The sequence below is a fragment of the Epinephelus fuscoguttatus genome, linkage group LG19 (assembly GCF_011397635.1).
Source record: "Epinephelus fuscoguttatus linkage group LG19, E.fuscoguttatus.final_Chr_v1".
Taxonomy (NCBI): Eukaryota; Metazoa; Chordata; class Actinopteri; order Perciformes; family Serranidae; genus Epinephelus; species Epinephelus fuscoguttatus.
The window spans coordinates 35,621,993-35,636,662 of NC_064770.1; the positions used below are offsets into that span (position 1 = coordinate 35,621,993).

Sequence of the window (14,670 nt, forward strand, 5' to 3'; positions counted from 1 at the left end):
CGGCTATCATATCGTGTACATTTGCTTATTTATAATATTGAAAAAAATCCAAATGGACGTTGAATCTCCCCTTTATTTTAGTTTCAATTACAGTAAGAAAAACTGTTTGTTTAACTGTTTGATGTCTTTGTCATAACAATAATAATCATTATGTCAACTTGTCATTAACACAAAAAGAGGTGTATTTCTTGTTAATGTCAACTTGTCATGACAAAGACATCTTCTGGTAATGTCAGCCTGGTTAATGTCAAGTTGTCATAATCAAGACAACCCAAACAATGTCAACTTGTCATTACAAAAACCAAATGACACTCAGTGACAGCAGTCATAAACGTTTATGACATGTACATAATGTTCATGACAGTGTCATGTCATAGTTATGACAGTTTCATGTCACCCTTATGTAGACACCTTTAAGTAAGGTATTACCGCTCATTCTGACTGATAATAATGTAAATTCTGTGATAACGTGATACTGTGAAATCGCAATATTTTCTGTGACACTTATATCACTTTTTTTTTATCATATTTGAAGAGCCAGAATAAATGTAGTTGTTTTTGAGGACAAAATAGCCCAACTGCATGGCATAATATTAAATCTTGTTAACATCAGTTGTAATAGTAAAATGATCTCTGTACCAGAGCTGAATCAAAGCGTATAGGAAGAGAAACCGAGTCACCCCTGTGTGTCATGGATGGATCTGTCACCCCAGCAGGAGGGTCGGTATGACTCACTCGGTTTTGTCACAGAGGTACTGCCGTGCTAAAAACTTTGGCCAGGCTGACAGTACCCTTGTAGTCGGAGAGAAGGTTAACGACGTTTGTCAAACGTCACATGGACACTCATAATTGTACTACTAACCGAGCTGATTCAGCTACTCAACCGCAGGGAGCAAGGACAGGCTAGGTCTGTCTGCATTTATTATCCACTCTGTCTTAGGAGGGGTGCTGATCTAAAGGCCATGGACCAAGCTTCACATCTGTCTGCGCAACAATTTTGCTGCACAGTCACATATCCGCCATCTGGAAAAGTTGCCTACCTTTTCTGCCATGATGATGAATAACACGGGGTTTAGTTGACAAGATGATGTAGACGAGATCTGCTGTGTTTGTGTGATGAACGTGACTGAACAATGATGAACTGTAAGCATTGTTGTGGACTCATACCATATGTAAAATGGTCTGTGCTGCATTCCACTTGTTCATATTTGAAGCAGCTGGTTTTAAAGGACAAGGAATGCATGAAAAAAGAGAGTTTTAGGATCACACAACACACTGTAAGTCTTTCCATTATGCTCTGTCATTCAGCTTCATTTGTTTTTTTGTCAATATCAAGACCAGGTGAAAGTATTATTTTCCATTTTTATTTTCAGTGCATTTTTCTTTTCTTATTAACCTTTTGCTTTCCCCAGAGAGGACCCAGTTTTGCTGAGCATTCACTTCCATCAAAACACACACACACACACACACACACTTACAACTGAGGGTTGCTCAGTACAACATCAGCCATTTATTGCTTGTCAGTGGTCATATAGAGATTAGCAGGTTAAATCCTTTGCTCGTTGGGGGTTCAAAAGACATTTTTGAATATAGGGATGCAGATGCAATATAGATTAAATATTTGATTAAAATTGTCATAGTTAGTCCTCGGTGGCGTTGAGACGGCAAACCCCTGATCAGAATCCGTATCTGTCCTGAAGATGCATCTCATGCTAGAGACAGAGCAACACTGCCTCTCTGTGGAAGCTCAAACAACTGCAGGTCAAAATATTAGTTTGAGATACCCAGACATTGAAGAAGTTGATATACCATCAAGAGGGGGTGATCACAAGAAGAAGATTCAGTATCACCTCAATGAGGACTGTGATATTAAAGGCACAGTTCAGCCTAAAATCAGAAATGCATATTTTCCCTCTTACTTGTATCAGTATTTATTCATCTAGATTTTTTTTTTTGTGAGTGTTGGAGATATCGGCCGAAGAGATGTCCACCGTCTCTCCAGTCCAATCACAACCCACTTTCTCAAGATAATCCACAGACCTTGGCAGAGCAGTTTCATGAAGAAACAATTTCATTTCTAACAAACTACACCCACCAGTCGAATCACCACGCAGAAGGAAGTGTGCATCTTCTGCTAGCTCACGTGGTGAAGAAAGAGCTGGGCCTAAAGGCAAGCCCGTTGATTTGATGGTCCATCCACGTCCAAACCCTCACCTATGGTCATGAGCTCTGGGTAATGCCTGTAGGAATGAGATCGTGGATACAAGTGGCCGAAATGAGTTTCCTTCAAAGGGTGTCTGGGCTCAGCCTTAGAGATAGGTTGAGGAGCTCGGAGTAGAGCTGCTGCTCCTTCGTATCAAAAGGGCTCAGTTGAGGTGGTTCGGGCATCAGATCATGATGCCTCCTGGGCGCCTCCTGTTAGTGGCATGTCCCACAGGTAGGAGGCCCCGGGGCAGACCCAGAGCACACTGGAGGGATTACGTATCTCATCTGTTCTGGGAACGCCTCGGGGTCCCCCAGGAGGAGCTGCAAAGTGTTGCTGGGGAGAGGGACGTCTGGAATGCTTTGCTCGGCCTGTTGCTCCCGTGACCTGGCCTTGGATAAGTGGTTGAAAATGAATGCATGGATATGCAGTGGATAGGTTGAAACTTGGCTATGGTTAGGGAAAATGTTTTGGCTTAAAATGTCTGGTTGAGGGCACAATCCCTGCTGGGAAACCAGCAATGGGTCACGGAAAAACACCCATGTTTGGTGCCTAAAAAGCCGCCGGAAACACAGCGATGACTTGTCATTTATGTCGCTTTTATTTCATTAGTTTGTGTCAAACCTAATTCATATTTTTCATGTGTATGTGTCTGTGTGAGTGTGTGATCGGATCTTATTTACTTTAATCTTATACTGGCTTTTATGTGTGTGTTTTCTCATTTTACAGAAATGTACAATGCCATCGTTTTTTTCTGATGACTGGCTCATATGTGCAGTCTGTGGAAAAAATAAATCATGCAGGTGCACAGAGTAAAAAATGCCACCAGAGATCCTCATGTTTGCAGTCAATGGCTTTATATGTAGGTAGATTTACAAAAAAACAAACAAACAATTCAAACAATATGCATAAATATATCTACTATAGTTAGATTACTTAAACAGGGAATAATATCCATCACTATCTGTTGCAATTTCACATTACAGGTAGCAGCCAGCAACAACACATATCAGAGCAACAAAGGGTGACTTGTGCAGTAATACATTTCAGTGGTCTGGTTAGCATGTCACTTAGTTGGTAAGCAGAAGGCAAAAATAACACAACTCAGATTCACCTGAGCTTTCTAGCCTCTTAAAGGGGAGAAGTAACCAAATACAAATATCAGGTCTGAAAAAACACATTAAAGAGCTTGCACATGTAATATTTATGTGCAGGAGCACGAGAGAAATGATGGTGACTGCTTGGAAGGTAAAATGTGTGAGGTTTGTTTATTGCAGGAGAACACGATGAAAGTTAATGCTGGTTAAGTCGCTCTTTGACATTTCTTGTTTTTCTGTGCTTCTTTGATCCTTCGCTCTGTTCAGGCTCATGAGGTTCAGTATGGTTCATGTGTGTAACACTGTCTTAATCAGATAAATCCTAAAGCACGTCATCTACTGTACGCATTATCTTGAAACTAGACAGCTATGTGTTCTTTCTGATGGCAGAGTGCAGTGTATAAAGCACTGAGATTATAGGCTGTGATCCAGATGTTGTTTAATCTGGAATATTTTTTCAACTGCTGACGTCTCCTAGAGAATTTAGTTCAGGGTTCCTCACTACTTCTAACCCCTTTCACCTCATTTACGTATTCAAGATTTTTAGATTCCTAGGCCTTCACACTGTAAACTAACTATCGCATCTGAATGCAGACTACACAGGGAGTTACCATCTGTGCTATACAATAACCATGCCAACTCTTAACAGTGTGACTGTAGCCAAGCAGAGGGAAATGAAGGCACAGAGGTGTACTGTATATCCAACACACTCTGGTGGCTGTTAAAGGACTCGAACAGGTTGTTATTAAGTTGACAGTGCAGGACGCTACCCTGCATATGGTCACTGAGACATCTAACAAAAAAAAATCTGTGGATGAGCAGTTGTTTAGAATTAACCACGTGGCAACAAAAAGCTGTATGATAAAATGTAATCTATGATCAGCGTCTCCCTGTGGAGCTGGCAACACAGGCCAAGAGGCACAGCTTATGTCTTATAACAGGGCCGTGGTGCAGTTCACTTTCAGTTGTATCACAGAATAAACAGTCTTGGTTATTTCTGACCAAGAAAACTGTTTTCAAAAATCAGGATTGTCTGGAAAATATAAACTTCTGCAATCAGCTCAACTCAAACTAAATGTGCAGTGAACTGATCCCAGTCCTGCTGTAGAGACTTCGGGCCCTATCTTGCACCCATTACTAGTTTCAGATTGACGCAGTTCTTATTTTCATGGCCAGCACCCATGTCGTGTGAGTAGCAAATGTACTCGCGCCCATCTGTGCACCCATAGAAGTGTAGGTGTTAAAACAAGGTGTGGTCAGGCGCATTGTTGGCGTACTGCTATTCTGAGGCAGCAGGAAATGACTGCACTATTGACCAACACAAACTTGCTCTAAAGTCAGAATAGCGCAGTATTTTCCTGCTGCTTAAAGGACGCATTGTTCAGACAGTAAGATGCACCGACATAGGCGGTTTCATATGTGTATGGGTTGGATTAAATAATACATAATTAACAAGAAAAATATTACATTCTTCAAAATGTGAACATAGCAGAGATCAGAGCAGAGCTGCTGTCCGACTCCCCATTAAGAGAGATGCTTTGCGCATTTAAACACAGCGAGCAGTGTAATTTAATTGATTATTTCAGAAGCTAAAAGTTCAGTTCTGTTTCTTCTGTCAAGTTTATAACTACAGTTCTTAGTTTGCTGTTAAATGTCCCGTGATATTTGCTGCAACGACGTCACTGCTCTTACTGCATTAGTCTCAGCAGTAAACCACTTGCTTCTCCAATTGACCCTTCGCTAAGTCCCACCCCTGGACGCAGACTGGCCAATCATAACGTAGCATCAGGCCAGCTCAGACCAGGGTCTGACAACAGCACAGCTGTGCTCCATTGACTCTAATGCAGTCGTGTCAGATTTCCGTCATTTTCAGGCTGGTTTTGTGGATTTGGAGCTAAATGTTGTGCCTGGGGCACGTCGTGTATTAATGATACTCGTTACCTGGAGAGGTTGGAAAAAGATATACATTTCTTCCCTGTTCCAAAACCAAAATCAAACCCTGAAAAGTGTAGGGTTAGCTAGCTAGCTACTGAAGATATAGCCTACTGAATGTATACACATGCTGCTTTCGCTTTGTAATGATTATAACAGTGAAACAAAGAGCGACCCTGCAGTACAGGAACCAGTGAAGGGAAGCAGGGAAACTTTGCTCATATTCAACCAGCTCTGTGTCATCGCAGTGTGTGCAGATGCAGAGGTCCAGGTGTGAAGCCAAACACTGTTCATCTGCACACACTGCGATGCCACACAGCTGGTTCAATATCAGCAAAGTTTCCCTTTATATTCATTGTCTTGTGTGGCGATCAGCAGTGATGTGGTGGTTCACTTTTACACTGTGATCTGTAGCCTATAGTTCGGCTTTAGCTTCTAACTATCTTTGTCTTTTTAACCTGTTGTTGCTGCTGAGTCAGTTTGACATGCTGGATATATCCTTCAAACACAGACTGTAGACCCCTCTGTCTGCATCTCTCTTCCATGCTTACTCTAACAGCTTGTCGGACCACCACAAAGGGGCAGGGCTTAGCGAAAGGTCAATTTGCCAAATCCACCATGTAAATAACAGTGCGCCAGGTGTGGGCACATCTGGCTTTTAAAGGGAATAGGAGATGACACTCTGATTGATTGATTCATGTTACCCCCAAAACACACCTATGAGTAATTAAGGGACTAAATTCAATCCCTTTGCCACTTGTGCCTCACTTTGCTCCCAGACTACGCTATGTTTAAGTAGCAAAAGTGGCTGGATATGCCCTTAATGCACTTGAGCTATGCTCTTTAGACCATCTGCTATAAATCGTCTAAATAGGGCCTGTACACTCTACACTTTTTACATCACCTCTGATCTTATAACCTCAGTGTGCGCGGGGCATCGATCACCTACTGTGACAGGTGGAATGATGATGGCAGGTACAGCTGAATACAACAAAAAATAGTACAGACAAATATTACAGGTATAAAAGGATCACTGATGAAAATGTATCTACAGGCTGCCAAAAAACATAAGAAAAAACATATAACAAATCATGACAGTGCAAAAATTAAAATATGATTAAAAGACTCTCCAACTGTCTCGTTCTTATTTTCCATCAACCTGCGTCCATTGATTTGAATATATTATCTATGTGAAAGTGTACACTCAGATTAGTTCCATTGTAGTCAGCAGCAAGTGTTTCTCACTGCAGAAACCATGTGGGAAACCTGATATGTCAGAAATAACGTCATCGTGGGAAAAAATATATATATAAATTAGCTTACTAAACTGAATAAATTAAATTTTTAATAAACTGGAAGGGCACTCAGAGAGCACAGCCCTCCACCAAGGCTAAATGTCCTATCTTACAATGTTAATGAACATGAAAAATGATTTGTCTATCCCTCCGTGATTCGGAAATTTAATGGGTTCGTTCTGAGCCCTTCCACCAAGTTTCCTAAAAATCACCCTCGTAGTTTTCCCATAATCCCGCTGATAAACAGACAAACTGAAAACACAACCTCCTTAGTGGAGGTAATACACATCACAACACCAAAATGGAAAAAACTACAAGTTCCAAATTAAGTAAAATTAAAGGGACATTTGTACCTCGGGACAAAAGTTAAAATACTAAATAAGCTGGATGCACCAATGTGCAGGAGGTATTTAAATGTTGTAGGTGGTTAAATTACAAACATCAGATAAATGCAGTGAAGTAAAAAGGGCAATATTTCTATGTAGTGGAGTTTAAGTAGAAATTCTGTCAAAATGTAGATGCTAAAATACGTTGCAGCGCCCCAAATTGAAATACTTCATTACATTACACTTCTGAAAAAGCTTAATTGGAGATCTGACTTCCCATAGACTAATTACTAAGAAGGCAACATTCATCAAAGTCAGCTTTTAGTGGTTTTTAGTGTTGATATTCGACTGTGCTGGTGCACCCAAAACCCATCTGTGTTTTGTCAGTACATTGAATGTGATGCCAGATGCACCCTCAAACATCACAAACCAACTTTAAGGTGGAAATTATATGTTAAGTTTGAATTTTAAGGATTCACTGGTCATTGATCACTTCTAGCTTCCAAAATGGCCGTTAGTTTCAATACTAGTGTGTAACTTATTTACAGAAAGAACACTGAAAGAAAGACAATTAGTTTGACTGACTGACTACAATAAAAGTGACCTTGTGAACACTCGGTGACTCTGCTGCTCTCTCAGGTTACATGTTCCTCCCCCCGTTGATGACGTTACCTCCTGGAGGGGCGATGTGGATTGAGTCCAGAATGGGCCGCAGTATCTGGCCGAACGGTCTGGAGAGGGAAGGAAGAGATTTGATACCTTTAAATAGATCTTAAAATGTAAAGCAAGCGTTTCAAATCAAGTTTCAAAAACCACAGACTGGACTGAAGCCATGGGCAGCTGTCAGACTGAGTTTCACACTCACGTGGAGAGGACTTCTGATGGAAGGTCAGTGATGTAGGACGGGATGGACCTGCCCGTCAGGAACTGAGCCACCTCATTGGTGAAGGTGTTGCAGTTGTGCTCAAACAGACGATACCTGTCACCTCTGAACCAATAATTAAGTAATACAGAGAGACATTAGATGACAGCTTTCATGCATTTGTGACAAGTCAGTTATGAATTTAACCATTTTATTTGGAGTCCCTCCTCTCTCATAAGCTTTACTACTATTTGTGATATAATATTAAAGGGACAGTCCAGCCCTAAAATCAAAAATACATATTGTATCTCTCACCTGTAGTGTGATTTTTAAGTCTAGATTGTTTTGTTGGGAGTTGCCGAGTATTGGAGATATCGGCTGTAGAGATATCTGCTTTCTCTCCAATATAATGAAACTAGATGTCGGCTTGTGGTGCTCAAAGTGCCAAAAAGATACATTTGAAAAACCCAATGGCAATGTCTCTTTTCAGAAATAATGATCCAGGTACTTAAGACAATTAACCTTGTTGCGAGCAGCTTCATGTAAGAACTATTTCCTTTATACCATATAACATCCACCAACTGTATCGATGCGCAGAAGAAAGCTTGCATCTACTGCTAGTTTACCTAGCATCACTGAGCTAGCTTGCGTTACAGCTCAGCCGAGGACAATGTCCTTAATTGCAACATCTGAGACATGAGCCTCTCATTCATGAGTAGATGCACACTTCCCTCTGCTTGGTGGGTAGTAGTAGTTTGGTATAACGAAAATAGTTCCTACATGAAACTGCTCACAACAAGTTCTGCAGATTATCTCGAGTGACCAGGTCATAATTTCTGGAAAGAGACATTGCTGTTTCTCACATGTATTTTCTATCAAACTCCACCTGCTAACTCTGTCAACACGCAGAAGGAAACGTGCATCTACTCATAAACGAGAGGCTTGTGACAGCTTGAGATGTAAACATTATTGGCCTAATTCTCGGCTGCGCTGTATCCTTGGCTAGCTCAGTGGTGCTAGCTGAGTTAGCAGTAGATGCACACTTCCTTCTCTGTGGTGATACAGTTGGTGGGTATAGAAAGGAAATAGTTCCTGCGTGAAACTGCTCACAACAAGTTCTGTAGATTATCTCGAGTAACCAGGTCACGATTTCTGGAAAGAGACATTGCTGTTTGTTAGATGTATTTTTTGGCGCTTTGAGCACCACAAGCTGAGTGCCATCTAGGTCCATTATGTTAGAGAGAAGGCAGACGTCTTTGCGGTTGATATCTCCAACACTCAGCAACTCACACCAAAACAATCTAGACTGATGAATATCACTACAGGTAAGAGGCAAAATATGTATTTTTGATTTTGTGGTGAACTGTCCCTTTAACTACTACTTTTCTTATGGGTGAAAACAGCATAAAGAAGAGATGGATATCAGAGACTCGACCTGTATGTGCTTTCTCCCAGGGAAGAGAGGTACTCCATGAAGATCTCCTCAGACACTTCAGTCTCTCCCAGCTCTACCACTGTGTCTGGAGGACCCAGCATAGTCCCACCCTGACAAACACACAGCAGACAAATGGTAAACATCTCAACATTTACACATTATGAAGGCTGTTGAAAAGAGCCACTGATGCTTCACTGCACCAGTAGATAAAAGAATAAACACTCTAGATGAGTTTGGGGTGTTTCTCTGATTAAGGAGGATAATTGCTAAAAGGCAGGCTAGAATACATCAAGGGAAGACACCGGCAGCACAGTTGGAATGATGTCTGACTGCAGAAAAATGCTATCAGTCCTCCGGAGTTACAGATCAAAGGATGAAAAGCTAACAAACCAGTTTGACTTTTTGAGGGTAAAGCTGGTGTATATATATTTTTTTGTATTTTATCTATTTATATATTTCATATTTCATTTGAAAAGACCAAATCCAACCATGCGTTTATCCCACTAACAAGTATTGTCTGTGTAGCCAAAGAACTGAGCCACATTGAGTGACACCCTCCTTCATTACAATGGATGTGGGCACTGTGGTTTACTGTGAGTCAGTCCCACAAACACTGTTGTGCTGCTAGAAATACACCACCCGTGGCTGGTCTGATAAGACACTGCCCAAGTTCTTGGGAAATTAGTTGAGTCATTACTTGCTCAAAAAAAGTGTTGTGTGACAGGCTAAGGCTTTGCTGGTTTTGGTCTTTGATCGGGTTTGTAGAGAGGGAAAAAATAGAATAATATGTATTATGTATGTCCTTTATTAAAAGTATTGTAGGAAATGCAGAAACTGAAGTAGAAGTAATTCAGGCACATTTAAAACTTTGGTAAACACTTAATTATAACCATCATTAAAACATGGTAAATTTAAAGTTATTCATTTAAGTTTTACGATATTTACCAAAGTTTGATTAACTATAAATTAACCATTTATTAATAATGCTTATTATAAAGTGTTACTGTAACATCGTCACAAATTAACACCTGAGAGAATTTAAGAGCATGTGCGTTTGGCCTCTAACAGCTTGCAACATCTCATTCAAACCTGACTTTATGTCTTGCACATGACTTTTATAAACACACAGATCATATGAACTTTTAGAGATTTAGTGTTGGCAGCTCTGTGCACACACAGCCTGGAAACATAATCTAAACGACAGGAATCAGACCCAGAAGTTTTCAGGTATTAATAGGTCTCTGGCTCTGCAGTCATCTTCTTCCTGAGCTTGTTTGATGAGACTTGTGTGAAAGGAGTCGGTCCCCTTGTGACAGACTTACCGGCGAACAGCTGGAGATCCCCTCCCCTCCGAAGAAGAACTCATCACCGTACGCCACTATAGCTGTGTGCCTGGGAGAAAGACAGGCACAAAATTAACACAGAGGTGAATTCAGGTCAGAACAATATTACCTGGGCTTATTTAAAACTGCAGCTCACTGTCTTTATACCAAATAATGAGCTTGATTAATGTGTCATGTGATTTCTTATGGTGTATCCACACTTGTACAACTCCCCTTGTCCAATTATGCTTCATTTACAGAATCAGTGACACTTCTTAAAACTCTTTAAATCAATGTTAGCACACTGTTTTAATGTCAACACATTTTACTTGATTATTATTTTTGTTTGTGTTGTTTTTATCTGATATTATCATCAGGTAGTGTCTCGTTTTATTTTTGTATTACCAAAATAGTATGATTTATTTTCCCCCAGTGCAGTCTTCAGGGCAGTTAATATCCAAAATTGCTTATCTTTTTTATCTTTATCTTTATAATTATCATTTTTCTTTTATTTCATTTACTTTCTGTATGACTTAAATTGCCTAATTTTATTTGCCTAAGTCCTATAGTGTTATAAAACTTGCTTCAATGACTAAACTATATAAATGAAGTTTACAAGTTGTTATTATTATTTTGATTTCCTAGATTTTATGAAATTGCTTTGGGCAAAATTCAAAATAAAACAAGTAAAGAATTAACATGGTGCCTTGAGATACAACCAAGTTAAATTTAAGACTTTTTTAGATCCTTAAATGAAATTTAAGAGCAAACCTCAAAGTAAAGACACTGATGTCACTTCAAAATGAACAGTAAAGATACATGATAACAGTTGGGTGAGTTTAAGTTTAATGTGTTTAACTTTAAGTTAAGTTCAGAGCTTAATTAAGTTCAGGCTCCTGGCTGTCCCACGCTCCAGACTGAAGCTCAGGGGTGATCGTTCCTTTGCTGTGTCTGCCCCCAAACTGTGGAACAGCATCCCCCTCCCAGTTAGATCCACCCCCACCACTGACTCATTTAAGTCCAGGCTCAGAACCTACTTTATACATTAGAGTTTGAGATGTGGTTTTCCCTGATGTGTGCCTGTGTGTGTTGTCTCTAAAGGTGTGAGCTGTGTACCTGACAGCTATGTTGCCTCTTATGTGTGTGTGTTTTAAGCGTCTTATTCCATCTGTACAGCACTTGAGTTGTTTTAAAATGTGCTTTACAAATACATTTGAGTTGAGTTGGGTAATGTAAAAAGAAAAGAAAATCTCTTTGCTGTCATAAATGCTATTTATTATTGCAATATTTACAGAAATAACGCAAAAAAAATCGTTGTCATCGGTCTGTCCAATGATTGTAAACAGTCATTGGGTCTGTCAGGCTGGAGGAATGTTCATGGTCATGCGACTGCAAATATTTGAGACCCATCGAATCTGGATTTAAGACATTTTAAGACTTGTTACGGACCTGTAAATAACCTGATTACAACAAAATGAGGACAGTATCAGACACCCTGCCAGCAGCTGATTTTAGCATGGTTTAAAAGGATCTTTATGTTATCTGCTCTGGGGCCAAAATGGGTCACTGGCCTGCACCTGATGGACCAGCACATTGAATAAGAAGCAATGATTTCATGACTTAAGAGCTCTGACTTTAAGGTTAAAACAACAGGAAGGAGATTCTTACCATATACCATCCAGCTGTTTGCCTGTAGGAGTAAAAAAAGGACAGTGGTGAGAGGAAGAAGAAGAAGAAGAAGAAGAAGAAGAAGAAGAAGAAGAAGGGGGCAGGTGATCTTCTGTAGGCTACAAGCTGTTAGTTGATGTCAGCCCCCATTAACCACCATCAAACCATTCCTCAACACAAATCAGGCACGCTTGGCAATATTTTCAAAATAAATGTATACAAATAACTAGACCTACATAACTCTATCAAAGATAAGTTCACTACACGGTAATGACTGTGTAGAAGCGACTTTACAATATAAGTACCCGGTGTTTGTTATTATCACTTAATTATCCCCGAGGCCAGACTGCATCGGATTTTTCTCAGTACTTACCTAACATGATGGGACTGAGGCTGCGCGCCATTCCTCTCGACAGATCATAAATATATAACTGTACGTTGTATCGCGTCGCATTCTTTTCCATAATGTAAACCCACAAACAGCTTCTTTAAATCTTATTTTTCGCTCGGCTGCCGAAGCGACGGACATTTAACGGCACAGCTGACCGGGACCTTCTTTGCGGATGATGTCATCACGTTAGAAAATGCGTGGAACACTTCCGATTCCGCTGATTTCAGAATAAAAGTTTGTCAAGAGGCGTCAACGCAAAGCGTCAGCGACGTAACGTGAGCTTTCTCGGAGGGAGATTTATTTTGAAGTCGTATTGCATCTCTTCCGGTCTTACCCTGTTATCTCTAAATGACTTGACAATTTCATTCTCACAGCTGACAGCGGTTTCTGATACATGTCACAGAGCTTGTAACGGACACACCAGGTCCTGAGACAATCTTGTGATCCGCACTTTGTTTAACTAGAAGAACATCGTTTTTATTCATGTGTAGACACACTACAATATTGGCAAAATGTTCATGAAGAACTAAAATACCCTGGTTTTAACAGATCTGGGGGAAAGTGCATTTTCCTGTTATGCACCATGGTCATGGAACAATCTTCAAAAAGATCTAAAATTAGAAACATTTATTCATTATGTTTTTTATTTATTTATTTATTTATTTATTTATTTTGGGGGGCCACTTTGTTTAAATAGTTGTAGTTTTATTATAGATTTTTTTATAATGTTTGTTTTTGTTTGTTTTTATTTATTTAAATTTTTTCAGGGGGCACTAGTTTGAACAGCTGTTATTGTTTCATTGTGGATTTTTGCATTACATGTTTTCTGAGAGCCCACTTTGTTTTAATAACTGTTTTCTAATTTTCCAGCCCTGATGAAGACCAGCAGTGGTTGAAACATGTTGGCTTTTTAACGAGCTGGCCATTGTATTAAAGGCTTTTTAATCTAATATTTCCTTCCTCATTCTCATTTTTCTTTGAAGTGCCTGGATTCTTTTCCTGTTTGCAGTAATTAATTTACTGATTGATTGATTTATTGATATTTTGATTGGCTGCTACCTTGGCCAGGTCTCTCTTGTAAAAAAAATCAAACAAACAAAAAACTCAATGGGACTTCCTGGTTAAATAAAGGTAAAATAAAATAAAATGAAAAAAATAAAATAAAATAGATAAGAAATGCCACACAAGTATTTGATGTAAAGCAAATTCTTTTATTGTGGATTTTTGTATTATATGTTGTTGTTGTTGTTGTTGTTTGAGGGTCCACTAGTTGAAATAGCTGTTGTTTCATCGTGGATTTTTGCATTACATGTTTGTTTTTTGTTTTTTTTTAGGGCCCACTTTGTTTTAATAATTGTTGTTTTTTTGTGGATTTTTTTAAAAACTATTTTTCATTATGTTTTTGCATTTTAATGTGTTTTGATTGGCTGCTACCTTGGCAAGGTCTCTCTTGTAAAAAAAAATCAATCTCAATGGGACTTCCTGGTTAAATAAAGGTTAAATAAAATAAAATGAAAAAAAAATAGACTAAAATAAAGAAGAAATATCACACAATTATTTGACGCAAACCAAATTCTTTTATTGTGGATTTTTGTATTATATGTGTTTTGTTTTGTTTTTTTTGGTTTGTTTTTTTTTTGAGGGTCCACTAGTTTGAATAGCTGTTTTTGTTTCATTGTGTATTTTTGTATTACATGTTTGTTTTTTGTTTTTTTAGGGCCCACTTTTAATAATTGTTGTGTTTTTGTGGATTTTTTTAAAATTATTTTTTATTTTATTGGCTTTATTATTTATTTATTGGCTGCTACCTTGGCAAGGTCTCTCTTGTAAAAAAAAAATCAATCTCAGTGGGACTTCCTGGTTAAATAAAGGTTAAATAAAATAAAATGAAAAAAATAGAATAAAATAAAATAAAGAAGAAATATCACACAATTATTTGACGCAAACCAAATTCTAATTTACAAAGATAACCTCCTCAGAGAAATACATGACAGTTCTGATACGGTCAGTATCATCACAGTTATGGGTTAATATCACATGTATCACACATATGAATATGTTTTTATCTTTTGTTCATTGGAAATATATTCTTGCTGTTTTGAATCGATTTTGAATCTATTAATATGATTGGAAGAATGC

At 38.9% G+C, this 14,670-nt stretch overlaps 1 protein-coding gene across 1 annotated transcript; it reads right to left on the minus strand.

Moving 5' to 3' along the window:
* Positions 1-3,043: 3,043 nt before the first annotated feature.
* LOC125879156 (desumoylating isopeptidase 1-like) lies at positions 3,044-12,719 on the minus strand. The gene is made up of 6 exons (XM_049560814.1): positions 12,514-12,719; positions 12,141-12,162; positions 10,473-10,542; positions 9,151-9,260; positions 7,719-7,841; positions 3,044-7,584 (listed from the first exon to the last, which is right to left on the minus strand). The coding sequence occupies exons 1-6, from the start codon at positions 12,602-12,604 to the stop codon at positions 7,494-7,496; spliced, it is 507 nt and encodes a 168-aa protein (XP_049416771.1). The 5' UTR covers positions 12,605-12,719; the 3' UTR covers positions 3,044-7,493.
* Between the last annotated feature and the right edge of the window lie 1,951 nt (positions 12,720-14,670).